This window comes from Rana temporaria, chromosome 1 (genome assembly GCF_905171775.1).
Source record: "Rana temporaria chromosome 1, aRanTem1.1, whole genome shotgun sequence".
In the NCBI taxonomy this organism is placed as follows: domain Eukaryota; kingdom Metazoa; phylum Chordata; class Amphibia; order Anura; family Ranidae; genus Rana; species Rana temporaria.
In genome coordinates this window covers 165294707-165318151 of record NC_053489.1, presented here as the reverse complement: position 1 = coordinate 165318151, position 23445 = coordinate 165294707, and the positions used below count along the sequence as shown (strand labels likewise).

At 37.4% G+C, this 23445-nt stretch overlaps 1 protein-coding gene and 1 long non-coding RNA gene across 2 annotated transcripts in view; one reads left to right on the top strand and one right to left on the bottom strand.

Annotated features, from left to right (window-relative positions):
* Positions 1–17341, top strand: part of SRRM4 (serine/arginine repetitive matrix 4) — a 194594-nt gene extending 177253 nt beyond the window's left edge. Inside the window, exons 9-13 of the mRNA XM_040345593.1 lie at positions 10365–10681; positions 11580–11807; positions 14085–14195; positions 14877–15014; positions 16140–17341. Coding sequence (XP_040201527.1) covers positions 10365–10681; positions 11580–11807; positions 14085–14195; positions 14877–15014; positions 16140–16383 — 1038 coding nt within the window. The 3' untranslated portion in view covers positions 16384–17341. The remainder of the gene's footprint in view (positions 1–10364; positions 10682–11579; positions 11808–14084; positions 14196–14876; positions 15015–16139) is intronic.
* On the bottom strand, positions 7147–8343 carry LOC120932833. Its single transcript, XR_005748035.1, has 2 exons — positions 7829–8343; positions 7147–7621 (listed from the first exon to the last, which is right to left on the bottom strand). It is a non-coding gene; the product is annotated as an uncharacterized LOC120932833 (long non-coding RNA).
* Positions 17342–23445: the final 6104 nt, after the last annotated feature.

The following is a 23445-nucleotide window of genomic DNA, read 5'->3' as shown; positions in this document are numbered from 1 at the left end:
ACAGAACAAAAATTTTATATTTTGTAAGTACCACTCTATAGATGTGGTGATTGAATTGTAATTTTTTGGGATAAGAACATTTTAGCAAATACAGAAAATACTTGTTGATCTTGTCAAGAATTCAGGGATCCTTGCCACTTCCTGTGAGCTAAGAAAAAAGCAGAAACAACCTTATCCTTTTTCTGTAAAATACTATCCTCTTTAGCCCTAGCATAATGGAAATGATCAAAGAAAAACATGTTTGAAGTCCAGTCTTAGTGACAAACATTTCCATTTCCATAATTACAGTGGAGCAGTGAGCTTAGCGACCATAAGACAGGAAATACAGTATGTTTTTGCAGGATCACCAGGTCAAAATAAAGTAAAAGATCTGAAAAGAAAATGAATGCAGTCCCTACATCTATGGACTGGTAAGCAGAATTAAACAATGATTTCTGCATTACCTAAACCACCTGCCAGGGCTCATGCACACAGCTGTTTATAGTGACATTGGAGTACATTCAGGTAATGAGTATGATGTTTAGAGGACAAAGGTCAATACAAGGTTCAGGTCTCCACAAACTGTCTGGTAATAACCGGATGAGCTGCTAAGTTTGCATTAACCCCAGCTGAACAAAATAGGAAACAATATTGCATCCTATGCACATTCTGGGCATCATTTCTTCCACTGATCTGGCCAGGAGACAATAACATTATTGCACTTTTGAGTATGCATACACTCACTAAGTTGTGGGTTGGTATAAAATGCATGCCAATTATTTGTCCCTGTCTGGCATTGGTTCTGTTAAGTATTATGAAAAACATATCTACCTGTACTCATAGACAGACTTAAATAAAAGCTAAAGGAATAAAATAGATCAGGGCAATCATTTTAATTGAAACAGTAATGTAACTTATTGGAAAATTAAAATATGTCCCAATCATGATTTCAGCCATACTGAGTTTGAATACTAATCATAAAAATTGAGTATACCTCTCTTTTACATTGTCTATTCTTGAAATGTTTAATTTTGCTCATCCTGAAATTATCAGTCTGTTATTTCTCCATGATATTCATGGAAATGCCAAGCTACATTAATGAGATAATTTTTTATAAAATCATACAAGTGATCGTTCAGATGATCTGTCAGCCATGTTTTCATTCTCCCAACTTTTCTTTTTTAATAGGACTTTGCATTGTATGGATCACTCTGTAAAATTAACACCATATGTGTGTCAGTGTGAAAGAAATGTGTGCAGAAAAATGTATTTAATTATATTTTATCCCATCCAAAAAAACATACCAACTAGTATTTCACAATGATAAGATATAAATATGTGAAATAAATCTTTATAAAGGGAAGGTTTATAGAGGAGATTGGGTATAAGAGCAGATATCAGAGACAGAGGCCCCATACACACGAGAGGATTTATCCGCAGATACGGTCCAGCGGACCGTATCCGCGGATAAATCCTCTCGAGGATTTCAGAAGATTTCTATGCGATGGCGTGTACACACCATCGCATTGAAATCCCCGCTGAAATCCTCTGCCGATGACGTGTCGCGCCGTCGCCGCTATTATGACGCGGTGACGGGCGCGACGCTGTCATATAAGGAATTCCAAGCATGCGTCAAATCATTACGACGCGTGCGGGGAACCCCTTTGGACGGATGGATCCGGTAAGTCTGTACAGACGAGCGGATCCATCCGTTGGAATGGATTCCAGCAGATGGATTTGTTGAGCATGTCAGCAAATATCCATCTGCTGGAAATCCATCCCAGGGGAGATTTATCTGCGGATAAATATCCGACGGAGTGTACACACCATAGAATCTATCCGCAGAAACCCATTTGATGGGATTTATCTGCGGATAGATTCTATGGTGTGTATGGGGCCAAATAAGCAACACTGCTAGAGGTTTGCCTCGAATGATCCAGACAGGGGGACCTGCAAGCACACTAATCCAGCCATTAAAACACACAGGTTGTGGAGGAACAGCAAGGATTGCATACCATTGCACCAGCAGGCAGGTCAGCATTGTAAAGCCTTTAATTATACAAGAGAATATGTGAATGACCATGAGCAACATAGTGTGTGGCTGGCAGTAAGGCGCCTCTAGCAGCCCTGCCACCCACGGCTACCCAAACCTGTGTGTTTTAGTTTGTGTTGCTTATGTAGAATTCCGGCCCTGTGTGTACACTAATATCTCTGCCCTATTTCTCTTATTCACGTTGGACTTTTTGACTATATTTTTAAGGTATATGTAAGCAGAGGGAGTCACAGGCTTAAAATATTTGGTCTAAGCTTTAAAGAGAAACTGAACTCTAAAAACTGCCTGCAAATGCATAGCATGGATGGCATACTCACCAGTATTGTCCAGTGGTTTTCTTGCAGCTAATATTGCCCCTGTTATTGACTTAACAGGCTTTGTTCTGCACTGTGTATATGTTTGGAGGAAGCCATCTCAGTGCAGGCATCACTTTGCTTCCTTATGTCAGAGCCTCCAGCAAGGATAACAGTGACCAGCACATAATATTACCAGATCTCCTCCAATCCCCTGAGACTGGCAGTCAGAGACAGTAGTGCCTTAGATCTCAAGACAAAATGTCAATTTTTTAGGGTGCTGCTTGGGCACAATTAACACCTGTAGATATTCCCTATAAGAGAAAAAATCTTCACTTTTGAGCTTAGTTGCAATTTAAAGTTGTAAATAAAGGGGGGTAATGAGGGTACGTTTGGCTGTACTTCCCTTTGTGTTAAGTGATTTGCCTTATGTTTGAGCTACATTCTCTCTATATGCCAGTCTTCAGGACCATTCACAACTCTCTGTGAGTTGTCAGGCTGTGATGCCTTGCAGTAATGCGTGTGCGCTAACACAGTGCACCATAGCATGAAGGTGTGAAGTAGCACTTATATAATAAAAATACAAATAGAGAGCTGCAGGGAATTGCATTTAAAAGACAGATATCCACAGGTTTAAAATGGCTGTGACTTTCTTTAACTCAATGGTGTACAACATTTTGTCCTAATCAAAAACCAACTTTGTATGATTGACGCTACGGAATCATTTGCTTCATTTAATCACTGTGACCTCACAGGGTCGTTACAATCATTTGAAGCCTGTGTTTATCGAACATCACACTAATTGTGACTTTCAGCCGATGTGTATGAAGCTTGTAATTACAATGACCTTGAGCAGATTTCAAGGCAGGCCTCAGATTTAAATACACAGCTATTAAATGTGACATATAAATATGGTGAAAGCAAACAATAACTTCAGCCTTCTCAGCAGGGCTTGCAAGACCAATTACATACCAATACTGACTTCAAGAGCATCAAGGCACTGATATAATACAGTGCTCACTGATACTGGATGCAAAACATCACAATTACAGAACAATTATGTTTATTCTACAAATTAAAGTATCACTTTAATCCTCACGCAGACTTGCAGAACAGTTTCTGTATAAAGTATATTTTGGCTAGCTACAGTCTGATGATGAATCCTTATACCAAAACATTTAAACTGTACAGAAAACAAAATGAACACATTTGACATAGCTGAGATATTACAGCATGCAGTTTATATATGATTGTACATAAGAAGTTACTATTACTACAAAACACAGAATATCAGCATTAGATAAGGACAGTACTTTAAGGGACAATAAACCCCCGTAGGCTCATTTAATACCAAAATTATCCTCCCAGTGCACAAAAAGGCTCGACATGTAGGAGTGTTTTCTTCCTTGGCCAAGAAAACCTGCCAACAACACATGCAGTTTGACTTTAAAGAGTAATCCAACTTTTTTTTTAAAACAAAAAAAACCCTCTGAATGATTTCTGTACTGTAGATTGTAGGGATTTCAACACATTTCTTCTATGTGTTTTGGATATTGATTCTGAATGAGAGTGACTTTTTCATTATTAATCAGTTGTGCTCTAATGAGGAAAGTTGCAGGGTCTGCATTCCTCTAGCAGTGATTAACTCTTTCGGAGTATCTTACTAAAAATGAAGCATTGAGCAGGGTAGCATATATGTTTCTTACATGACAGGTTTAAACTGATTGGTTGTTTAAAACAAATATGTATTTGTTGAAACAGCAATTAAATTAGTTTATTAAATCATATAGTAAGCTCAATTTGTCACTATCATTTATTTTCTTCTTCACTTCCAAAACAAGTGTCTTAAATTATAAAGCAATAGTGAGAATCCCATTGGATGCAGCATTTAGTTATGAAGACTTTGCAGTATCAGATGCAGTCGTACGATGTTGTAAAGGGACTGGTAGCATTGTCTTAAATGTGTGTTGTATTGGGCATTACAGCACAGGTTGGCTGGGATTAGTTAGATGTATACACTGTAACTCTTGGTCCCCTTTCAATGCATAGCCATACTACTCTGGCAATTTTACCCTAATAAATGCACTACAACATAGGTGTGTGCGTGGGGGGTGTGCCAGGTGTGCCTGGGCATACTCTAATCACTACATGCGGTGCCAATTGCCCCTACTGCCCGGGTTTCCCCCCCATGTTGGCCTCACAGTGCTCCTGGCTTCCCTCTGCTGATGTGGGGGATGTTTCAAAATGGAGAGTGGGGGAAGGGGCCAGTTAATATGTAACTAACCAGCCCCTTCCTTTTCTAAATGAATACACTCGCTCACTGTGTTCATTCATAACTGAAACATAGTAAAATGTTACTAGTTTGTGAATGAACAGGATGCCACTCAGAACAGAGCACTTCCCATTCATTTACTGCCTCGTGCAAATGAGGCTGCATGTGTGTTTGAGCTTTGGGGTGCACACCCTAAAGCAATAGGCTGCGCACACCTATGCATTCCAAGTCTAAAGATAAACCAAGTTTATCTGTAAGAATTCTCTTTTTGATTTTTCTTATGCTTCTTCAAATAGATTGTTCCATGTATAATGCTAGGTGGAAGTGTGACATCACCACCCTACCTCTTCACTTTACATTCATTGAGAAAATGTAAACCATTCTCTGAAGGGCACCCATAGTTGGCATGCCACCCAGAAGCAAGTGGAGATCACAGGTGAAGCAGTGTCTGCTTCAGTGATTACCTGCTTCCAGGAGCATCAGCCACCTTGGTACAGTCCTGATCAAAAGTTTAAGACCACTTGAAAAATGGCAAAAAATCATATTTTACATTGTTGGATCTTAACAAGGTTCCAAGTAGAGCTTCAACATGCAACAAGAAGAAATGAGAGTGAGACAAAACATTTTTTGAGCATTCAGTTTAATGAAAACAACAAATAAACTGAAACAGGCTGTTTTTCAGCTGATCAAAAGTTTAGGACCACACCTCCAAAAAAAAACTAAACCCCCCCCCAAAACAGAAATCCAACTTCCAAACATGAACTCAGTAATGAGTAGCTCCGCCATTATTGTTGATCACTTAAAAAATTTGTTTCGGCATGCTTGATGCAAGTGTTTCCATGAGGTGAGTGGGAACATTTCTCCAAGAGGTGAAGACAGCCACACGAAGGCCATCTACTGTCTGGAACTGTTGTCCATTTTTGTAAACTTCCCTTGCCATCCATCCCCAAAGGTTCTCAATTGGATTTAGATCAGGGGAACATGCAGGATGGGCCAAAAAAAGTGATGTTATTCTCCTGGAAGAAGTCCCTTGTCCTGCGGGCATTGTGTACTGTAGCATTGTCCGGTTGAAAAACCCAGTCGTTACCACACAGACGAGGGCCCTCAGTCATGAGGAATGCTCTCTGCAACATCTGGACACAGCCAGTGGCCGTTTGACGCCCCTGCACTTCCTGAAGCTCCATTGTTCCACTGAAGGAAAAAGCACCCCAGACCATTATGGCGCCCCCTCCACTGTGGCGCATAGAAAACATCTCAGGTGGGATCTGCTTGTCATGGCAGTAACGTTGGAAACCATCAGGACCATCAAGGTTACATTTTTCTCATCAGAGAATAAAACTTTCTTCCACCTTTGAATGTCCCATGTTTGGTGCTCTCTTGCAGTCCAAACGAGCAGTTCTGTGACGTTCAAGGAGACAAGGTTTTTGAAGACATTTTTTGTTTTTGAAGCCCTTCAGTCTCAGATGCCGTCTGACATTTATGGGGCTGCAGTCAGCACCAGTAAGGGCCTTAATTTGGGTCGAGGATCGTCCAGTGTCTTGCCAATTGGATCCACCGGCTCAGTGCTGGTGAAATTTTTTTGGGTCTTCCACTTGACTTTTTTGTTCCATAACCCTCAGGATCATTTAAGAAATTCCAAATGACTGTCTTACTGCGTCTCACCTCAGCAGCGATGGCGCGCTGTGAGAGACCCTGCTTATGCAGTTCAGCAACCCGACCACGTTCAAAAAGGGAGTTTTTTTGCCTTTGGCATCACAACGTGTGACTACCTGACAGAAAATGACAATGAATCCACAACTTTGCACAGATTTGGCCTTTTAAAGGCATGTGGTCCTAAACTTTTGATCAGCTGAAAAACAGCCTGTTTCAGTTTAATCGTTATTTTCAATTATTTAAATGCTCAAAAAATGTTTTGTCTCGCTCTCATTTCTTCTTGTTGCATGTTGAAGCCCTACTTGGAACCTTGTTAAGATCCAACAATGTAAAATATGATTTTTTGCCATTTTTCAAGTGGTCTTAAACTTTTGATTAGGACTGTATATTCATAGTTAGTTTGGACCAGGCTGGATCAATGTAACTATTGTGATATGGGAGTAGCTTAGCTCATGTGGTAGATGTGTTTTAATTAGGGTTGTCCAGATACCGATACTAGTATCGGTATCGGGACCGATACCGAGTATTTGCGGGAGTACTCGTACTCGCGCAAATGCTCCCGATACCTAAATAGAATACTTTTTTTGTATTTATCAACATGTTCTATGAAAATTCTTTGAGTTTTTTACTACTGCGTGACAAGCAAATAAAACATTTTTATTCATTTTTACTCATTTTTATTCTTTTATAATGTCTTGAGTTAGAGTTCTTCATAATTCTAAAGAAAATATCCTTAGTCTGTATTGTGGTTTGAAAACTGTCACATGACATTTAAAAAAAGTATCGGTATTCGGTATCGGCGACTACATGAAAAAAAGTATCGGTACTTGTACTCGGTCCTAAAAAAGTGGTATCGGGACAACCCTAGTTTTAATAAAGCTCATCCCAGTCCAAACTTTGGTTTAAAGGCTTTTGGGCCCACTTTATTGAAAATGGGAGGACATGCAAAGTTCAAGAAAAGAATTCCACGTAGGGACTTTCCAAAAATGAAACAATCAGCAGCAGATAACTGAAAATACTCAAATGGTCAAATGTGAACATTGGAAATGAAATCTATTAAAATAAATGTGATTTTGCTTGTTGGGCGTTTCTGAGCATCGAGCTTCTAGCTGAAAAAATGCTCAATTGTGAACGCGTCTTATAGATTAATGAATGGACTCTTTACTATATATTTGACCATATATTTAATATCCCTAAAGAAGCACTACTGGGATTATAAAATAAGCCATGTACAGCAGTGTTCAATAACAAGAAGGTTTTTTTCTTGTGTAGCCAATTATAATTCAATCTGCAAAAGTCCTACTTGTACATGATGGATTCTGATTTGCTGCTTCTGGTTTCTGCTGTTCAGCGTTAGCTCTTTCAGTACACCTGTGATTAGAGATGTGATGGGTTACTGACCTAGAACAAGTACAGACATAAGGGATTGCAAGTAACTTCTAACTTTAATTATTTTTTTGCAATTATCCTATTCAAAAGCACAAACAAGGAGAGAGGCGCCTCTGGGTGCAATACTTTAAAACAGTTTAATTTTTAAAAAAGCCACAAGTTAAAAAAAACAAGTTAAAAACCACTCACATTTTGGTGGTCAAATAAAGGCACGTAGAAGCAATTCTCCAGAAGGAGAGGTAGGTGTCATCTGGTGCATCTGGTGTGTTTCTTCCTCGGGTCCCTGGTATGGCGCTGTGAAATGGAGGGGATCAGTCCTTTTGCCGCTGATGGTATCCGGTGGTTTGCGGTGGACGGGGCGATCCTTAGCAGACACTGCATGCGCGGGTATACCGATGGGAGATGACGAACCTATTCAAAAGCAGCCTGTTATGACTGGTACATTTTAAGAATTACAAAATCTTTACTAAATATTGCTTTCAGTCATGTAGCGAACATTGTATTCACAGAGAAGAGCAACAAAACACAGTCACTTTGCAGAAGCACTGCCACAACTTACTGTACATAAAAAAATAAAAATATGGTTTCCCTTGTAAATTTATATATTTAGAACAAAGTGACAGTTTTTATGGCAAAAAAAAAGCAAAAACCTCTATCCACTTACCCACTGATTTTCGTGTTCCACCCCACTACTCCATTGCTCTGTTGGAGCCTTCAGTTAATGAGTATCCTGGAAGTATGTGACCTCCTCCCAGGATGCAGTGCTTTGCTCTGATAAGCAAAAGCTAGGAACCCCATGTCCAACCCCATGTCCAACAGAAAAATGGAGCAGTGGGAGAGTGTGGGAAAGGTGTGTATAAGTGGATGGGGGGGTCTTCTTACATGAATACCTGTCGTTTTGTCCTAATTGGACCAGTTGCAGAGCCTCCTAAAACATTTTAAATATACACGCTTATCTTAAAATTACTTTCAATTTATTTTAGATTTCTTTTTACTGATATAAAAAGCAATTTGTGCATTCTAAGTCATGTTAACATTTTCCAAACCACAGGGGCCTAAGCAATAAAGCTGCATGATTTTGCTAGCAAAATAGTAGGAAATTAATTAAAGATGAAAAACTGCACCACATTATTAAGAAAACTTTTTCATAACGCATTACTAGGTCTGGAGTATGTTTTACAATATCTTTAGATTGCTATGGTGTCACCAGTAAATAAGTTGAATCATAAAAATTCCATATCCTACATTTTCCTGTGTATTAAAGAAGGAGTTAGATACTATACAGTGGGTGATGTGTCAAGGCAAACCAGAATAGATGTGAAGGTTGTTTCTTGCTGAATCACTTCAGACGTATCAGGCGTTAGAGCAAATAGCTTTCTGCTACACATCAAAATACAATAATTAAAACATAACGAATATTCAAAATATAGATAAAGATCCAATTTCAGAGTAATAATTTTAAAGTGGCAATTACAGAGAATTATCCTATTGCATCTTCTGAGAAACTGACTGCTAGGTTCACACTGCTGCAATCTGATTTTGATCTGTGATTATGTAGTGTCTTTTAGATGCTACTTTGATGATATTGCATATTCTGATGTGAATGTACAATGTATATGTAAAGCACAGTGTAAATTGACGGTGCTATATAAGTACCTGAATTAAAGTAAAATAAATATTATCTGGGGTGAAAATCATGCTGGAATCACACCGAAGTAGTACAGGAACCTTTTCCAAAATCATGCCGTGCTGAGTTGCCTTGATGTGAACAGGCACCATTGAAAACAGTGATTTCCATTGCCATTAGATTCTGTGTGACTCAAGTCTGAAATCGCACAAATGTGAACAGAGCCTTATGCCGCGTACACACGATCAGGTTTTTGCCCGACCAAATCACATCGGAATTCCGCCGGAATTCCATCGAAATTTCCGATGGAAAAACTCAGATGGGGCTACACACGATCGGAAAATCTGATGGAAAAAGTCCATCTGACTTTTTCCATTGGAAATTCTGATCATGTCTACAGGGCATTAGATATATATACTACTGAATGCAACTACAATGTGACTTATGTATAAAGTGTGTCCTAAGAACATTTCTTGTTGACAATACCAACCAATCAGAAGGCATGTTTCACAGTTATACATCAAGTACTGCTGAAATTATAGTTGGAAACATATCAGTTGTTATGGGCAATACAAATTCTTCTTAGCATGCTTACATAAACCCTAAAGTGTCCAAATACAGTAATCTCTAAACAATGCTAGACAAACCACATGAATAGCTAGGTTACATACTGGTTGCATTAAAAGGCGCTGCTCTGTCTCTTTGTAGATACAGTCCCAGTTGCTGTGCCGATGTATAACTATAAAAAAACATAACATATACAACAATTCCTTTTATTTTGTTTCTCACTCTTGGTGTCATTCTTCCTCTATGGGTGCATGCCAAACCATGCATGGTATCCGCATCATTGCAGCTCTATTTGTCTGCAGGTTCCTCTGTGGACTTTTTGTAAAGAGATTTTTCTTTTTGATCTTTCTGTTTCATTTTTTTCACTGCCCGCTCCTCTTCTTTTTTTCTATTTTATTTTCAGTTAATAAAATATACAGTATATGGAGAATGTTAGAAGAAGTTATTTTGGAAAGTGAATGTGGCACTAAGTGACAAGTTGTATTGCAAGCTTTGGGTTCCACATGTGTCAACACTGTCTTATGTTTTCAGATTTCCCAATCCATCCCCAGCCTTTTGGTCACAGCACAGAGTAATGGAGGCTGTCGGAAGGAAGTCACAAACGAGTATGACTCGGGAAATGAGATGTGCTCTCCTCCCTCAACGCAGTCAAGCTCATCTGTGTTGAAGCTCAGTCAGGAAAAAGAAAGCCCGCCCCATCAGGGTTTTGGACATGTCCCATCCTCAGTAAAGACCCCTAATGGCCACAGTGACAACATCTCGGATTCAGGAAATTCATCAGCCAGTTCCTTTTCTTTTACCAAGGAATCGTCAGTCCCTTTGGGAGACTCTCTGATGAAGGCTAAGAGGTGATTAAATACATGCAAACCAATAAACCAAAACAACAATGTATGCGGCTCATTATTTGACCTGGGAAAGGTTTAGAGGGTATTTTGCTTTGTTTATCCCAGTTTCTCAATGACCCCCAGGACATACTGGATTTGAGAGAGAATCCCTCTATCAGAGATAGAAACAGCAAAAAAATGTAACCGAGATAGAGGTCCTAAACCATCCAACTCTACTAAACAGGAAATGACTGCCAAAATGTCCCACATTTCCTGCCCCAGTGACCCAAATAAAGGGATAGGATTCACCCCCATGAGGACACAGCAATAAAACCTGACTGACTTGACCTATACACATTTTTATTTGTCAGACAATTTACCTAAACAATTGTTCTGCAGGGAATTATTTTGGCTGGGGAGGAACATAGTCACAATGTTCAGTAAGGATATTAGCTGGAGTGGTAAATTATTACACTCATTACCATCTTCCCCTAATAACTAAAATATCAGGGCTGGGTGGACTGATCTGTGTGGCCACTGCTGTATCTGTGTGTTACATTTACAATCAGTGATACATGCTCTACAATCTCAGATGTATTTCATTTTTAGACCTACCGGAAATACATGTTACTAGGGGCATTATCTTTTTTTAGGTCGACTAGTGTTTTAATCCCTGAAATTTCACATGTATCTACTTGGTTCTAATTTTAATTATGTTCAAAGATGTTATCCTCAGTAGGCTGAAATAGAAAACAAATTAAGCTTCTTTTTAGAAAAAAGCACACTTTGATGTAGCATCATATTGCTAGTTTGATTTGCTTTCCTTCCCAAAGCAGTGCACATTTTTCTTATCTGCACAGAATAATCACAGTAAGATTATTGGAGATATGAATAATAAGAAATGTGTGTTATTCTTCTACAGAGATCTGTCCTCTTGTCTGGGCTGCCTGGGGGAACACAAGAGTGTATCAGCCTTATCGCCTGATAGAAACTCTTTACGTAGCCGTCGTTCAAGCTCATCATATAGGAGCACCAGGAGCAGGAGGTCTTACTCCCGCAGCTCAAGTCATTCCATGAGCTCTTATTCGTCATATTATAGATCTTCTTCAAACAGAAGGTCACGAAGCAGGTCAAGCTCTTCAGGGGCAAGGTACATTTTTTACTAAGTTTGCTACATTTACAAATTATGACATTCTTGAATGATAATATATTATATTAATGGTATCTGTGGTTTAAATTCCTGTTCCATGTTTCAGACTCCTCTGAAAGCCCCCGTACTTCAAAGCTATAGGCCACTTTTACCTTGTTTTTAACATCAGTTTATGACACTTCTGAAATAACTTAGAATTCACTAACAGGTGCATTTAACCAGCTTTAGGCTTTTTTTTTATTCCCATGTATAGAGAGAGAAGCTATTCTGACAAAAAACAAAAGTCTGTTGATACAGCCTATTGTTAGACATGTGCCCACTGAAATATTTTGTTTCGGAATTTTGTTTTCATCCGAAAAATAAATTTATTTAGTTACTCCCGAAATTCATTTATATTTATTACGCTTTTCGTTAGAAATTGCATTCGTCCGAAAATCTGAATGAATTAAGGTCAAATCTGTCATTGAAGGCTTATGGTGACTGTCGAATGTTCAAAGAAGATTTGACGGAGCAGCGAAACTGTACAATGCTGTGATCGTACATTTCCGGTCGAATGTTCCACCTACAAGCTAGCTATAGTAGAATTCTAATGTTGTATGACTAGTAATAATTATATTTATAAATTATTATTACTAGTCAACCAACATTAGAATTTTTCTATAGCCTATGGGCCGAGCATTTGCCTGGAAATGTACGATTGGAGCGTCGTACAGTTTAGCTGCTCCGTCGAATCTTCTTAGAACTTTCGACAGACACCATAAGCCTTCAATGACAGATTCGACGTTTGTATGTTTTTCAATGCTTTGTCGAATCTTTGTCGTTCATGTTGAATTGTCAAGTTAGTTCTAGCTATTTTACTGCTCCTCCTCTTTGGTTACAATCAGCCAATAACATTCATCATCATCATTATTTTTATTTTACTTCCCCCACCCAATTCCAGCAGCGATCTTTTCTCTCTATAATGTCAAATCTTTTCTCTCTATAATGTCAAATCTTTTCTCTCTATGTCGAATCTTTTTTCTCTATATAGAATAATCTTGGACTAATAGAGTTAAGGTTAGGCACATTGGACCACAGATTCGATAGACACAGATTGTTATTGTCAATGTCATTTCGAATCTCCTATCTATATCAAACTGTTGTTTCAACGAAAACGAAAATAAAGCATTTGTTTATGTCGGATCTTTCAGTTTTCGTATTCTGCGCATTCGTTTTCGTTTGTTAAAACGATAATGAAAATACCTGAAATTCGGACAAAAATGCATTCAGACGAAAACGAATGCACATGTCTACCTATTATTGTACTGCCCTAATATTCCACAACTCTATTCCCATCATTAGCTATTCTGGTTTGTTTTTTAAATGAGCACACATTCAGCTTCTGTCTCTACTCTATCCAAAACAAAATAAATGTTTTGGCTGGCTTTTAAATGTATATCCAGCCAAAACTTTTTTGCAGTTTTGGATATAATAGACCTTTGTAAGATTTTTTACTCATATAAGGGACACCTCTTATAACACCTGTCTATGAGGTGAATTTTGTTCTCTAGGAAGATCATTTCCTATTATGGCTCAGAGACAAGGGCACAAGGTAAATCTCTTCAACAAGACACAGACAACAGAAAAGGGTTCTAAACCTTTTTTTACTTGATCCAAAACTAAAAAGAACAGAGAGATACACTTCGAAGAATTTAGTTAAAAGAGCATGGTATGCAATTTCAATCAATTTGCTCTTCTTTTTCTGAGAGGTACCTTGCCGCCATCCTTGTGCGTTGCTTATATCACCTTTCCACGCCACAAAAAATATGATAAAAAATAACAGCTACCATTTTAATTGTCTTACATCTTTTTATGCAATTCAAAGTGGTGTTTGGAGGCAAATGACCTAAAGTGTAGAGGAGAACCTTATCGTTGTTCAGGTCCATATTACCTAACATGAGGCTCTTCATGAAATGGATATTATGGCCATGAATACAGCAACAAAAAAGACTGTGCTAGATTGTCTTCTTGTCAGATTAGGAATTCTAAGCATTCCCAGGATCTTGCTTGAAGGTTGAAAGGCAACCCGCACCTAGGGTCTGGTAGAAGCCAGTAAAAATATTTTTAAATTTTTCTCATAAGGTGTGTATTTTTGAATGCAGTGTTTTTAGATTGATGTAGGTCTAACTAATAAACCAACTTGCTTTAACTAGAGGAAGCCTTTTATATTTACTATTTAGTCTATTGTTTATCAAAAGTCAACTTCCTGTGATGGAAATAACTCTTATTGATTTATAGGTCATACTCAAGATCTCCAAGCTATTCCTCCAAGTCTGGCAAGAAAAGTAATAGAAGCAGAAGCTCCCATTCCCGACGGAGTCCAAGTTATTCTCGCTACAGCCCTAGCAGGTATTGGTTTATGTTAATTTTAAATAACTTTTTTGATGAATGCTTTTCTCATTCTAGGTTTTCAGGATAACGACATATTAATTGTACAGCCGTTGTACATAATTTCTGGACAACATTTTTATTAGTAATCAAATTCTTTGTGTAAATAGACACACCAACACCCTACTCACACTTTCTTCACTATCAGTCACCATCTCAGCTTTTCAGTAGAGGTCAGAGTGTAACATACAAACAGCTGATGTGTTTATTGAATTAACAGCATAGTTCTGTAGAAAAACAAGTGTCATCTAATAATGGACTCCCGACATTCAGTGTAATCAGAATACATTTACTGCTGTCAGTTTAGTCTCTTGAGACCAGATTGTAAAAGGTGAAATCAAGTCAGAGCTTCATATTCTTCTATTAGCAAAGCAAATAATTAAGTAAAGTAGCACCATTACTGAAGTAAACCTGATTCACTGGGTCTGTTTTCTATTGGCTGGAGAGAAAAAAAAACATGTGATTTTTTATAGCAATCAGTTACTTTCCATTGTTCCTGTGAATGTAAGGCAGTAAAAGCTGGAATCCCTACAGTGTCCATTTTCTTGTATAAATCAGCCTTTATATATCTTAAATCCCTTTGATAATATTTGTGTATTGCAATAAAGAACACCAGAATTATATTCTGTTTTCCTCCTACAGAGACAGAAGCAGCAAGTACAATGCTACAGAAAATGGGCCACGCAAAGGACCTCACAGAACGAGGCGAAGCTCATATTCCCCTATGAGAAAACGCAGGAGAGACTCCCCAAGCCATTTGGAGGCAAGAAGGATTACAAGGTATAAAGCATTACAAAATTATACAAGCTGTAAAGATGAATAGCTATTTTTATAGAGGACGGTAAAACATACCTCAAAATAGCTTAGTTTTGAGGTAAAGTTTTCCAAGGACCATTTGGTCCAATGGAAACAGAAAGAGTGTGTGAGATGTTGCTTTACAACCAAATAGTGTCTGTGTTACCGTTAATGGGCATGGACACATGGGTGTCTTTAAATCAGTTTGATAACTTTTTATAAGCATTGCAAAAAAGAGCCAGGTTTTAAACTTATTTACAAATGAAGGAGGGAGATGGGGACGGGGCCAAGCCACTTTGTGTGTCTATGGATTTAAAAAATTCTATCTATTTTTTAAATTCCTGTCTGTGATCCTACTGCGGAAGTTTTTTCTCTTGCCCTGTTCCTGTAACATCAGAAAAATAAATGGTGGGAACAATTGTCTTTGGCACAGGAAGGTGCAGCAATCAATAAGAACACTAGTAGACATTTTCCACTACACAAAGATGTGTTTTTATCTCTGTCTTCATTTAACACATTTCCTACCCCTGTCCCATGAGAACATGAGAGAAAATCTACCCTAAAGAGACACAGACAGAGACTCTAACCTTTCTATTCTCTGTATAAAAACAAAATACAGTGAAAATGTTTGGCTAGAGTTGAGCGTTAAATGAAATGCATAGTGGTAGGTGGGAAGTTTTTAATAGGAAAGCAGGGGGCCTGACAGGGACACCAGAACAGGATACTTTTCATACAAGTATATGGTAAGGCAGGCACTTATCGGGAATATAAAAATGTGGGGTTGACATATTCTTTAATGTCTGCATACACATTCTGTTTATAGTTGAAAGCCCTGAATCATTATTTGCAATCTATAAATAAAAGTGATTAATTATTGCCAGGGTTAGCATTCTCCTTATCTGAAATAATGAATCACCTCTTAGCATTTTGAGGTCAGCAATATTTTATCTGAATCTCTGAGCTTCAAATTCAGTAATGTGTAAAGTAAAAATGTTTAAAGTAAAAATAGGAGTCCTTACATGCCACTTGTGACCTAAGATAATCTAGGGATTGAGCACCTAGAATTCATAACAAGCTATGCTAATATGTCTTTCATTCTTGTACACACAGTGCTCGTAAACGCCCCATCCCATACTACAGGCGTAGTCCATCTTCCTCAAGCAGCGCGAGTAGCGTTCCATCTTGGTACAGTCCCCAAAGCAGGTCCAGAAGCCGCAGTTCCATTAGCAACAGGAGCAGTCGAAGCAGGAGCCATAGCAGTAGGAGGAGCCGCAGCAGGGAATGGAAGAGAAGTAGGAGCCGAAGTTCAAGCTGGAGCCAGAGCTCTGACTCTTGTGACAGCATAAGGCGCTGAGACGTATGTCTGACTGCAAGAGCTTTCTCATCATATTAAAGAAGCTCTGTAGCAGGGCTGTTCAAATGCATATTCAAACATTCATTTCCACTGGTATTTAATAGCTTCTGATAATCAGATAAATGGCAGTTTCCATCTCTATAACTTTCTACTATAAGTTAAGGAGCTGACTAGGGAAAGCAGAAGAGGTGTTAAAAATTCCTAGTACCTTTGTACTGATTGTTACTGAAGTCATCCCACACAATTGAGAATTAAAGCATCCAAGCTCTGGAATTCAAAGCACCTGTTACTCTCTTGAAGACCCATGACTTTCTGACACTCTGTGGAATGGCAAGCATGTGACTTTGTCACTGTTCAGATGCTAGATGTCAAATCACCAGTTAGCCATGGGTGCCATCAGAGCCTCTGAAACCCAATACTATCTCCATATACTACAAATCATCTCTGACAATGCAAACCAGGTTTACTCCGATGAATTGTTTAAGCAAAAGCAATTGCAGTGTTAAGAATGGTTTACTCCCCGAAGATACAGCAGCTGTTAAGCATGGAAATCACAGCTAGAAAAATAAATATTCCCATCCATCCTGGTTCCTCTGACCTTTATAAGAAATGTCTTGTTTGGATAACTGAAAGGCAGGCTAGCGCAATATCTAAACCAAGCTGTAATTTTCTCATACAACGATATAGAGATTGCTACCCACCTAAGCAGCATCAAAGCCCTGTGATTTTGTCATCAGATTTACGATAAAGTTTGAAGATGTTTGGACATTTTACCGGATTTATTCCATTCTCTCATTCTCATACTTGTAAAAGAAGATAATGGATATACAATAATTCGGAGGTTGGATAGCAAGTGCTGAAACTCCTAATTTATATTTCTTTAATGGGTATTGCTATATATTTATGTATTTATTTTTGTTATTTATTATAATTTATACTGGTACTGGTATTCAAATATGTGTGATATATATATATATATATATATATATATATATATATATATATATATATATATATATATATATATATATATATATATATATATATATATATATATATATATATATATACAGGGCTTTTTTTCAGGGGGAACTTGGGGGAACTCAGTTCCACCACCTCTGGCTCAGACCCTTTGGTGCCTGCTCACCACAATCACTTGTAAACACAGAAGTCTGGTTTCTGTGTTTACAAGTGACAGCTCTGCACTGTGTGTGTAACCCCCTGAACTCTGCACTCTGTATGTAATGCAATCCTGGTATTTAATTCCCCTTTTAAGACCCTTCTACTGTTTGTGAAATCTGAACGGGGTCGTGATTGAGTTCCTGCACCTATTTTCTGAGAAAAAAAGCTCTGTATATATATATATATATATATGTATTATATTATATATATATATATATATATATATATATATATATATATATATATATGTATTATATTATATATATATATATATATATATATATATATATATATATATATATATATATATATATATATATATATATAATTTATTTATTTTTTCCAAAACCAGTGGATGCCTAGAAAGCATACTGTCTTTTTTGAGTGTGTTTTTTTGTTTTGTTTTATTTTGGTTTTTTTTTATGGTCATTATATGGCATACAGATAGTCTGCCATATACAACTGGTCTTCTGGCATTTTACAGAAATATATTAATGATCAAGGTATACAGTTCAAATAATAATGCACAAATAGACACTAAATACTTGGATGTTATGTGCAAATTGTTGTAAGTGTTTGTTCCTGCATTACTACACTGTTTACATATATACCTGTTTATTGACACATGGTGTGCTATATATACTGTATACTTATACTGTAATATAGCATATAGCTTCTGCTGTCCAATCACGGTAGAAACATGAAATATTTCCTTATAATGTTGTCCCAGAAATTGTACAGATTGGCCATACAACAAATATATGCACAGAGGTCACAGTGTGGTTTATTTACTAAAGGCAAATCCACTTTGCACTGAAAGTGGCACATGGAAGTGAAGTTGCTGTAGATCTGAGGGGGACATGCAAGGAAAAAAAAAACAGCATTTTAGCGTGCACATGATTGGATGATAAAATCAGCAGAGCTTCCCCTCATTCAGATCCCCCCTCAGATCTAAAGCGACTGCACTTTCACGTGCACTTGTAGTGCAAAGTGGATTTGCCTTTAGTAAATCAACCCTGGTATAATTATTACGGGAACCATTGGTCTTCCAGGCGCCATTTGAAAAGCATTCTTATTAATATCTATCCCACTGAAGAACAATACATAACACTGCAGCTTATTAACTGGTCTAAATAGCACTTGGGCTCAGGTGCTTAACTATATAGACAATTACAAATTAAAATGACTACCTGGAAATTTTTCCTTGTTGACATTCAGTGAAAACCATTGACCCATTGTACAGACATCATTTAATTTACTGTTCCGCCTGGTAGCATAGCAACAGTAGTTGCATTTATGAGCAGACCCAAAGGGATATGAGAATTGTGCTGTTTTTTTTCCATTTTGTCTTAAGGCCCGTCCCCGTCTCTGCTTTTCATACTTACCAGAAACTAAAGCTTCATCTCAAATTCATCTTGTCTGTAAAAGAAATGAAAATACTCTTGAAGTAGCATGCAAGTCTCTGCTCAGTGAGACTTTAATAGCACTCTGAGTGTTTCTATGGTCAGCAAAGCTCACGATAAAGCAATGTCTGGATTTATGTAAGAGTAGATGGGTGGTAGGTGCCAAGCAAACCTCTGCATGGTTGTCTTTGTTTTGCCTATGTTTTATCAGTAGCATGGACAGTCATAGATAAGGATATACCTTCGCACTTTCAAAAATGTGATTAAATATTGTAGCTAGCACATCCTACATCAAGTTGTACTGAGAGAACATCAGAAGTGACTAGAAAAAGAATAATAGCGGATCTTTCATTGGTGTTGGTAAGCTTAGTAAAACTATGGCTGTTGATAGTAAAACCATGAATGTTGATTTTTCCGAATTTCCTGCTGTGAGGACAAGGCACTGAAAGAACCACTGAAAGGATAATATATGATGACCACTGGGCAGAATATTTTTTTTATATTCTATCTAGTTCAGGATATGTATTATTTATTTGTTCATTTATTTATTTTATATTTATTGTAAGGGAAATATCAGGGAATTTTCGCCTATAGCATACTGATGTCACAACTACCATGACAGTAAGGGAAGACACCTCAATGCAAAATAATATATAAATACTAATAAAAAGCATTACACACAAGTTGATAGCAAAATTATCTCCCCTTCTGCAATGCATTTTTGTGCACCTGGTCAGGTAAGGCAAGAAATGGCAAATATATAATGAAAAAAATAAACCATCCAAGAGTACAAGAGAAAAATAGTTGGGTTACCTGTAGTAACTAAGTAGCCACTACTAAGTAGCCAATTTACTGTACAGGCATACAATCCTTTCCATGGGAAAAAATAATTATTAGGTGTTGCCTTTAGCAACCAACCAAATAGCAGTTTAATGTTCCTACTGTCAATAGGACATGCTTCGTTCATAGTGTATTATGTACCCATATCCTGATGATACTCTGTGGCTGCTTTTAATGCTGTTTACTGTTATTTACTTTTTTGTCTTATTAAAAGGGGTTATTTATATATTTATTTTATTATTCAGTTTTGATTGTAAATGGAAAATACTATATTTCAGTATTCAATTAAAACCATGAGTTAAAAATGGGGAGAGTCAACAAAACATTACCTCTTTTAACCTGTTATTTATTTGGAATCATCACTATGTTTATGTCACTGTTTTAACATATTACTTTTGTATACCTTCTTAATATTCTTTCTTACTGTTGATGGTTTGTGATATCCAAAGAGCAAATTTAAAGTGAAATTATACTACATTTTTACTAGCAGTTATAGGGTGGAAGAGACTCTGGGGTTGATTTACTAAAACAGGAAAGTGCAAAGTCTGGTGCAGCTATGCAAGGTAGCCAATCAGCTGCTTTGACAAAAAAACAAAACAAAAAAAAACCTGGAAGCTGATTTCTATGCAGAGCTCCACCAGATTTTGCACTGTCAAGTTTTAGTAAATCAACTCCTGTGTGTCTATTCTGTCATAAAACATCTTAATATCTTTTGATTGCAAACAGTTTTTCCTATTATGCACTGACTACAGTACACACAAAGCCCAGTGTACAATCTAAACATTTGAGTTGGGTACAGGGAAGGAGTAACTCCTGTCTGTATGTGCAGGATTTACATCATTAGTGACCAACCTGTAAAAAATATGGAGGACTCCAGACCCAAACTAGGAAATTATGACAACAGTAGAAAGAAAGCAATGGGGGGATGTGCGGACGTCACATCACTTGGAGGAGAACACTCTAGGACAGTGATGGCGAACCTTGGTACTCCAAATGTTTTAGAACTACATTTTCCATGATGTTCCACTACACTGCAGAGTGCATGACCATCATGGTAAACACAGTTCCAAAACATCTGGGGTGCCAAGGTTCGCCATCACTGCTCTGGGAGCTACATATGCTATAATAGGCATGTATGGCAAGAGCTCAAGGAGCCTATAATATCTGAAGATACGCTTTAAGATTAAACAATTTTGGATGCTTATTTTGAGGTTTCCATACAACTTTATGTTGATTTCACCAAATCTTGCATCTAACAGCTGGAGACAAAGTCACTGTTAGGAGCAGTGACATACAATGTTGCTTATTTTTTTTTTTTTAATAAACTAAAGAAAACAGGGTTTTGCTCTTTTGGGCCAAAAATGGGTACTAAAGAGTAAAGATAATATGTTGTGTTCTGTGTGTTGTTAATTTATAGCAGTCTATCAGATTTAAGTTTAATGCAGTTAGCTCTAAAAAAAAGATTAAAGTGAACAATTTACATCAATTGTTCTAAAATAGCAAGACTATTGTGGATTTTTTTTAAGTCTCTTACTGTTGTTTTTTTGTCCTGTGCAAACTCCCATTCTCCACTGATGCACCTCACAGCTACTTGTGTAGAGCGAGCAGTGTCACTCATCTTGTCACATACTCCTCTCTATGCATACTACAGTTCCCGTAGAGCTGAATGTGTCTGCATGTAGATGTCTAGTCCATCTCATAATTTCATAGGCAGCAGACATAAAAACATGTAAACATGTTAAAATAAAAGACACCACCACAATTTATTTGGATAACAAATAGGCCACAGCCCTGTTTATTGGTTTTAATCAAATAAATATATCTTAAAAACTTATAAAATTATTCCAATCAGCAATATCTCAAACATTACCCTGGCTCAGCCACCGATACTTGAGCCATAATTACTAACAGGATAAATGTCCCCTTTTGCAACATACAAAGGGAACCCTACCACATAAACTTTGGCCACAATTATGTGGAGAGGGGGAGCTTTTCCTGGTAAATCCCTCTGGAGACTGACAAAAACCCTTTTGGCAGCTCCTTTTGTATAGGGGTCTCCATGGGTTCTGGAAGTTTCTTAAGGTCAGCTGACCTCTGCTGACCTATCCTAACTAACCCCCCAAAGCTTCCAGAAGGTTTCCTAACACCTGACCTCACTGACCTATCAGGTTCCCCTGAAGACCTCAACCCAGGGAAAACTAGAAACTTTCACTGCCACTGCTATAATCCCATGTGAAAAAGGGGGTCTTAAAACAGGCTACCCCATTTTTTTCCTCTAACGTACGACTAGGAATGAGTCGCTATATTTACATACACAAGGGGAGCATGGAGAACGAACATAGCAAACCCTAGAACAGGAAGTCTGGGAATAGCAGGAAAAAAGCTTGCATTTGGAGAGATGAAGCAAAGGCGGCATATTGCAATATTAGGCATGTTGCACATACTGTAAAACAATGTGAGTTTAGTGTCACTTTAATTCTGATAGATTATTCTGGCTTGACATGGCCACTGTAGAATGCATTCCATTATTGAAAAAACATGTGTAAGCTAGCTGTACATTTTTAAACCTGCTCTGGAAAAAGAACAGCTAAAATCAGATTGGTTGCTGTGGTCTATATCTCTGCTGGCCATATTTTTATACAAACGAAGCATAATGCCTAAGGCAAAATGAGGATTGGGGCATTTTTAAATGTCAGCTACTTTCAGACATGATTCTTCAAAACACAGAGACTATGTGGAATTCATTGATTCCATAATGTAGTTTTCATTTTCCAGATCTCTAGATTATTTATTGCTGCTGCAATGGTGGAAGGTATATTATCAAAATTATAGTCCCTGTGAATATTACTAAAAAAGTAACATTCCCTTTGCCAGCATGTTTTATTATTTATGTATCCTGGTATTATTTTTTAGATTATGCAATTGGAGGGATATATGTACAACTGAAATAATGTTTTATTGTATTTTATTGTAGCAAATTTCTACCTTGTATGACAAATATTCTTCATGCAGGCAACTAAGATATTTTCATGCATGCACGGTCATACATGGTCACTTAGCCCAACAGCATAAGCAATCAGAAAATGTTACAATTACTTTTAATGATGCATAGCGTCAGAACAAAAGGAATATTTTTGCAAAAAAGGCAATTACAAGCAAGATGTGTATGCAGAATTGTCAATGAAGACAAACTGGCCCGTGTGCATCTATCTTCTCACACTGTTGAGACAAAGCTTGAAGAGAAAATCTCTACCATCAATATCTTTACAAAGCTCTAGAAACAGTACATATTGTAAACAAGTCATGTTGATTTTCTTCCTGTTTTGGGATTGTTTCCCTTTATTTCAAATGTTCATGTCTATGCGTGTTGAATTTCTGGACCAATATAATGTTGCTATGCATTGTAAATAAGTGAGGATGTAACATGAGTGTATTTAATATCTATTTAATGTATTGATGGGATGGTGTTGACATGAGTGTGTGCTAGACTTTGTTCATATTAGGCACACCTGGTAAATCAAGCAGACTCACTACATCCTAGTTCAATTCATGTAGACAATAGTTTAAAGTAGTGTTTAATAGATACCTGAAGAGAGAAACAGGTTGTGTTAGTTAAAAAAAAATATTGCTTTGTAAT